The sequence below is a fragment of the Pistacia vera genome, unplaced genomic scaffold (genome assembly GCF_008641045.1).
Source record: "Pistacia vera cultivar Batoury unplaced genomic scaffold, PisVer_v2 Contig25, whole genome shotgun sequence".
Classification (NCBI taxonomy): domain Eukaryota; kingdom Viridiplantae; phylum Streptophyta; class Magnoliopsida; order Sapindales; family Anacardiaceae; genus Pistacia; species Pistacia vera.
In genome coordinates this window covers 1,094,344-1,101,636 of record NW_022196057.1, presented here as the reverse complement: position 1 = coordinate 1,101,636, position 7,293 = coordinate 1,094,344, and the positions used below count along the sequence as shown (strand labels likewise).

At 35.6% G+C, this 7,293-nt stretch overlaps 1 protein-coding gene across 2 annotated transcripts; it reads left to right on the top strand.

Moving 5' to 3' along the window:
- Positions 1 to 1,207: 1,207 nt before the first annotated feature.
- Positions 1,208 to 6,145, top strand: LOC116132280 (sec1 family domain-containing protein MIP3-like). 2 transcript variants are annotated; one of them, XM_031417938.1, is made up of 8 exons: positions 1,208 to 1,304; positions 1,409 to 1,485; positions 2,200 to 2,343; positions 2,709 to 2,858; positions 3,252 to 3,761; positions 3,950 to 5,500; positions 5,585 to 5,653; positions 5,872 to 6,145. In XM_031417938.1, exons 2-8 carry the CDS (start codon positions 1,438 to 1,440, stop codon positions 5,992 to 5,994), a joined length of 2,595 nt encoding a protein of 864 aa, XP_031273798.1. In that variant the 5' UTR covers positions 1,208 to 1,304; positions 1,409 to 1,437; the 3' UTR covers positions 5,995 to 6,145. The 2 variants fall into 2 exon arrangements, with proteins under 2 accessions (XP_031273798.1, XP_031273797.1); XM_031417937.1 differs by having other exon boundaries at positions 1,208 to 1,348; positions 1,424 to 1,485.
- The last annotated feature ends 1,148 nt before the right edge of the window (positions 6,146 to 7,293 follow it).

Sequence of the window (7,293 nt, the reverse complement as noted above, 5' to 3'; positions counted from 1 at the left end):
ACCTCCTCTACAAAACTTATTCCTTCGTTTTTCGACCTCACTCACAATTTTCGACCACCTCCAACAGTCACTAACGGTGTTAGTTTAAGGGTGAGAATCTATAATAAATACAACCAAGATATGAACTTAGGGTTTGCTTGGGAGTTTTTTTTCCACTGGTTTTGAGGGGTTTTTAATTAGATTAGTTTTGAGGTGTTTTAAAATCATTACTTGCCAATTTTTTATGCACTAGTTTTGACTGGCTTAAAAACCCCCAAGAACCAATGTAGTGTATTTTTGAAGGGTTTGTAAAGCATCCCAAATTGGGGTGTTTTGGTTGGTTTTAAAATTTTATTCCACAAATACCCTATCCACTATAAATCTATCCCAGTTATATCCAAAAAAAAAAAAAATTTAACCATATTATGCACGTCTTCAACCATATTAAATATTAAATAATTTTAAGCAATCATAAAAAAAAAAAAATTATTAAAATCTCATTTCTAGATGCTTTCTTGGAGAAGTGGAGTTACAATTTTTCAATCATTCCATATGCTGCAATGAATGGTGAAGAAAGATAAGAAGACTTTATCACATTTGAAGTTATAAAATACTAATAAATAGAAAACAAACAAAGAATTCTTACCTTATAATTGAAAAAACAAAACTCCCAAGTACTGGTTAGAGTGGATGTATTTTTATGGACATATATGTAAATTTATCATTTTAAAAAACTGTCAGAACCGCTGGAAAATAAACTCCCAACTACAGGTTGGGTGTTTTAAAAACTGTTACTAAAAACCCCTCAAAACCGCTACAATGGTTTACCCTCAAGACCACTATGGTGATTTACCCTCATAATCATGAAACTCCTAAGCGGACCCTTAGGGTTTTGTTAAACCTTGGATGGGAATATATCGTTTACTCCATTAAAAATAAGATAAAATTAGAGGAAGAGAGAATTTAAGTTTTGAAATCACGATAATTATCCCTTGAAATGATTAAGTTAGCATTTAAATTTCCTCAATTTGATTTTTAATTTATTTTTTCTAAAGAAACACGAGGGTCCATTTATTTTAAAAAATGGAACCAAAGGGCCCAAACGGGTAAAAATTTTCAGCCCAAACTAATGATGGGTCAGTCGAGTTCGATCCATCTGTCCAAAGAATCTGACCCGACTCTGTAAAAATTTCTTTTTTTCCTGCCATGGAATGTTTTCACCGGAGACATAACGGGTAACTGTTACCGTATTCGATTGCATTCCATCCTCTCCATCGGGGAAGCTGCAAGCCCAAATCTCCGTTGAATTGCAGTTAATCTTTTCTGTTCGTTCCAAACCAGACTGTGAAATTGTCAATTTGTCATTAAGGTAAATCATTTTTGTCATGAATTCTGGTTGATTAACTGATTTTGTTACTTTTTGCTTAAGGTTGTACTTCTGCAGATTGTCTTACTGAGATGGCTCTGGTTGATGTGACTAAATGTTGCGTTGATTCCATTCGCCAAGTAAGTTCTGTTTCTCTTTGTGATTTGTTTTTCCCTGGATAGTTGAAGCGAATTGCTGGAGCTACAACAACATTTCTATTCGTAACGTGTATATTTAGTAGTTATTTACATAAATTTGGTTGAAAATGTAATTGATTAGGCATGACTGGCTCACTTGATGTTAAATTTATGGGTTCAATATCTTGGTAATAGAGTTAATTAATCCCCTGACAGAGTTACAGCCTCTGAATTGTTAGGGCTATTGATAATTTGAAGATTCATGATTTGAGTAGTAGTCAGACCTGTGTTTTCTCAAGTTCAGGGGTTAGAATTTCGATACCTCAGGAGCGAATTGCCATGGGTTTTATGATACCAAGAATTGTAGGGTCCAGTATAGTTCTGCACTTGAGTATACTAAGGGGAATTGGGGATTTCTGGGAATGAGAAAGAATTTTTAAGTAATGAGTATACTTTGTTAACAAACTGCATCATCGATTCTTTGGTGTGATTTGATAGACACCATAGAGCTAGAATCCTGTGTTTTCTCTTGATCTTTCTAAAGCTGTAAGATATTCTAATGAATTTAGGTTCTACCATGAAATTTGTTTGATGCAATTTGTACTGGTTATTTCCAAATTACAAATACGTTATTCATACTGATGGATAGCTGTATTCTTGTTTCATTTTTCAGTTGTTTTGCATTTGTTTTTTCATTTTTCATTTTATTTTATTTAGATATCGGAGCACATTGAAGATGCTACTCTGTACATAGATTCTGGATGTACAGAGAGTTTCCAATTTATTGGAGCATTTCCTGTCTTACTAGAACTTGGAGTACGTGCGGTTTGCAGCTTGGAAAACATGTGTGCTCTTGATGCGGTAAGTTGATTGGACATATTTCTAAATAAAATCTCACTCTTCATAATTTTCCCAGCATTTGTTATAATCTCTTTAAAATTTGGAAAATCCTTCTTTCCCGCTTGTCAGTGTAATTTCATTCCTGCTTGTTTCAGACCCTAATGATGTTCAAAAACCGAGAAATTAGGCTATATCACACAAAACCTAGAGCACCAGGGAGAGCTTTGTTAAAGAATCAAGGGGATAATGTAGTATCTAAACATGTTTAATGTGCTAGATTGTTAGTTCTTCTATTGTGCTAACTGTTTATCTAGACTTTGTTTTAAATCATAGCCATATCTGCAACTTCAAGCATGTTGTAATTTTCAATTGAATTGTTTCTGCAGGTGGTTGATTGGAACTCAAATTTTGGTGCCACTAGAAAAATAGTGGTTATGACATCTCGCCTACTAAGTGATGCACATCGCTACATTGTACGGTGCCTGAGCACACACCACAGTGTTTGTGACTGTGCAATATTTACATCTATCTCAGAGGTGCTTTTTTGACATCGCTGTTATTATATGTTAGGATTTATTGACTTTGTCTCTGTTAAACTTTTTTTATGTTCTTCATTTTCTTGTTGTGTGAGTTATGAACATAATCACCTAACTTTTATCTTATTCCTATATGGCATCTGAAACAAACTTGTATGTTGGTACTAGTAGTATTTAAGATTTAATCTGAAACTCCTTTGATTCTTGTGCATTTTCAATTTAAATTTATTCATACTTGCAAACCTGTTGACATTCTATGGTGATAAGTTGTAGTATGAGGTTATATGTTTTTATTTTGATATCATTCTTGTGATAGGCGATAGCATGGTTTTTCTACCATAACCTCCTTTGTCTGTTGGGTTTGAGTATTATTGGAAATTTTTTTCATTGTAGATAGCTCACTCAGCATATCCTGATTCACCTCTGGGGCCAGATGCATTCCATGAGTATAAATCCTTGCTTCTTCAAGATTATGAAGAGCTCCTTAAGAAGAGCAATACAAAGTCTGGAAAGTCAGAAGATGACAACTTCCTGGAAAAATTGACCTTTGACGATGATGGATGGTCACGGCTTACATCTAGTGAAGTGGACATCCCTAATCTTGAAGCTAGATCAGCTGGAAAGGATCTATATGAAGATAATCCAATTGGGCTTATGGAAGATGTACGGCAAAAATTGGCTGTTTCTGTGCATCACTTTCCCATGATTTTGTGTCCTTTTTCACCTAGAATGTTTGTCTTACCTTCAGAGGGATCTATTGCTGAAGCATGCTTATCAAATGAACATGAGGATTCTCTTTGTCCTGGGTTGCCTCCGATAAGTTCTGGATCCTTCTCTGATGGTGATGACATCCCTCCGGGAGCTACTCTTACAGCCAATTTTCTTTACCATCTGGCTGCCAAGGTAACAAGTGGCACGTGGTTAAACTTGTTTTTGTCCATTATTTTGTATCTGAGTATTCTTTTATTTATTTACACGTGTTTCTAATATGCTTATCTACATATATATTTATTGAATTTCACTGTATTGGTTGTTCATTATTTTACTTCATATAATACTGTGATCCTAATTTCTTTTCCAAAATTGTGTAGATGGACTTGAAAATGGAAATATTTTCCCTTGGTGATTTGTCAAAAACTGTTGGGAAGATTTTGACGGATATGTCAAGCCTTTATGATGTAGGTCGCCGTAAGCGACCAGCCGGATTATTACTTGTTGACCGCACATTTGATCTTCTGACTCCATGCTGTCATGGAGACTCTCTTGTTGATCGCATATTTTCATCTTTGCCTCGTAGGAAAAGAACTACATCCTATACCCACACGAAAGGTTCTCAAAGCCAAGTCAAATTAGGGCCTTCTCACATACAACGACCTCCTATTGATGTTCATATACCGATTGTAAATATCTTAAGTATAGAAGATTTGGAAAGAGAAGATTCTCAGGTTTCACAGAATGTCGAAGCTTTTTTACGTGGGTGGGATGCTTACAACCAATCTTCTCAAGTTGTCAATTTGGTTGATCTTGGCAACAAAGTCCATACTGAAAAGTCCCTTTCCTCTGAGATTCAGCTACTCAGTGGATCCTTTGTCTCCACCGAAAATTTTTGTGGAACACCATATATGAAAGCTTTACTGGATAGAAGAACAAAAGATGGGGCTGTATTGATAAAGAAATGGCTTCAGGAGACAGTGCGCGGGGAAAATTTAACTGTTAATGTGAGAACTCGTCCTGGTTCTGCTACAAAATCAGAGTTGCAACCTATGATTAAAGCACTGGCTCAAAGCCAGTCATCATTTTTAAGAAATAAAGGAATTATTCAGTTAGCAGCAGCTGCACTAGGCACTCTTGAGGAATCACACAGTGCCAGATGGGATGCATTTATCAGTGCAGAGAAAATGTTGCATGTCAGTGCTGGAGACACTAGCCAGAGTCTTGCTGCTCAAATTGGTGATCTTATCAACAAGAGTTTGGTCGGATCACAGGGGCAGAAGAATGGAAAACCAGAGTCGTCACAAGGACTACTCTCTTTCAAAGATGCTCTGCTCCTTATGTTTACTGGTTATGTATTGGCAGGTGAAAATTTCCCAACATCTGGATCTGGTGGCCCATTTTCGTGGCAAGAGGAGCATTTTCTAAAAGAAGCTATTGTAGATGCATTTCTTGAAAATCCATCAGCAGCCAGACTGAAGTTCCTCCATGGTCTAACAGAGGAGCTTGAGGCCAATCTAAGCAGAATGAAATCAGAGGAAACCAAAGAAGCGTCTTCGGATCAGTTAGATATTGATGATTTTGATGATGATCAATGGGGTAAGTGGGGTGATGAAGATGCAGATAATGATGATAAGAAAGACCAAGCGTACGATGACATGCAGCTGAAGTTGGAGTTGCGGGATAGGGTGGATAACCTTTTCAGATTTTTTCACAAGGTATCTGATCTAAAGAGGAGGAATATACAGTTGAGAGAAGGTCCTCTGGGCTCCGAAATTAACTTCAGTGGTGATTCATACACAAGTAAGGGATTACTTTATAAGCTGCTAACAAAAGTGTTGGGCAAGCATGATGTGCCGGGGCTGGAGTACCATTCTTCTACTGTGGGGCGACTTTTCAAAAGTGGGTTTGGGAGATTTGGTCTGGGACAGGTAATTTCTGATCTCTTTAAATTTTATGGAAAATGTGCTTCAGTAGTTCCAAAAGGTTGAACTTTGCTTTTACAAAATCTCCAGGCCAAACCAAGTCTTGCTGATCAAAATGTTATTCTGATATTTGTTATCGGTGGCATCAATGGTCTAGAGGTATGACTTTCTTGAGTTGTTTAAGCTTATTTTATAATGTGTCTCCTCTTTCAGAATGTGCTATTTTCTTTACTTAAAAAGTTTGCTTATGGTTTTAACACAAGCACACTCTTTTCGAATTCTCAGGATGAGTTCTAAATTGGCTTCTGCATCTGAAGTTTGTTTTAATACTATTTTCAGAAACCATATTTATAAACTTCCTCTTTATGTAATGTCAGGTACGCGAAGCCCTAGAGGCATTATCCGAGAGTGGAAGGCCTGACATGCAGTTGATTATTGGTGGAACAACTCTTCTAACCCCTGATGACATGTTTGATTTACTTTTGGGAGACTCTACTTAAATTTCATTTCTGCTCTAACATTATTTTTTCATTTGGTGAAGGAAAATTATTTTACAGAGAGAAAATACTATTCTGGAATGCTGTTTGCCACTTGCCAGTCTATTATAGTTTTGGATGCTAAGGCCTAAGTGGCTGTAGTTTTAGGTTTTTTTGTTTTCTCCCATAAATTCAAATAACTATCTAAAATATAATTTTATATTCAGCAAGTTGAACATTAAACAACCATCAGATATCAGACCCTCTTATGTTAGTCAGTGTTCAAAGGAATTAGATTACCCCTTGGGCAAATTGCATGTTGCAGTAACAAATTATTCTCAGAGCAGCTACCTATTGATCAGAGGAACTGTGACAACTTGGATTTGAGATATTAACTTCACTCTTATTTTCTTTTTCTTTTTTAAAATAAAAAATTATCAACCAGCTATCACTATCTAAATGATTTTCAATACAGAGCATCGTCTATAAATTTCATATATAATTTTAGTAAATGTTTTGTCAAATACTTTAATAAGTAGTTTCTTAAATTTCTGATCACGCTGTAAGTTGTTTTAATGTAGAGCGTGTTTTTATGCTTTGCTATCTAATCATATGATAAACATTGATGACAACTCAAAAGTCATTTTTCCTTAATTCCCTTAAGGAAAAATAATTTATTAATTAAATTTGTAAGTAAAGAAAAATAAGAAAAAAAGAATTAATCATTTTTAAATATATAAATAAGAACAAATTCGCTTAAACCCCGAAAACCACTTTGTTTTCCGGTTCCGCCGAGTCTGAGGAAGTGATAGCTGAACTAGAAAAAGAAAATGGTCAAGAGAGGGGGAGTTTATTAAAAAAACATTTGAAGTTTACATTTAATTAAAAGGCTATCAAGTTTTAAAATGTTAACTAAATAGCCATATTATTGATTAAGGGTAATTAGTGCTTAATTAGGATTAATGTAATCTTTTCAAAATTATCTATATTCCCACAAACCCGAAATTGTTGCAAATAAACCCACAACCTTTCTTCTTCCTCCCGCCATTACCGCATCTCTACCTGCATCTTCTTCTCTTCTTCTTGGCTTCGTCAACATCTTTCTTCCTCTGCATCTTCTTCTTCTTCCTCCTTCCTGTCCATCTTCTTCTTCCTCATTCCTCTATATCTTCTGTTCCTCCGCCATTCCACTTTCTTCTTCCTCCACCATTACATCTTCTCCGGCAAAGATCCCCCTCCTCCTCCTCCTGACATTTCGTCTAAGTATGTGTATCTCCTTTTTACATTTTATATTTAGATTTACAAAGATTTAATAATGGATGG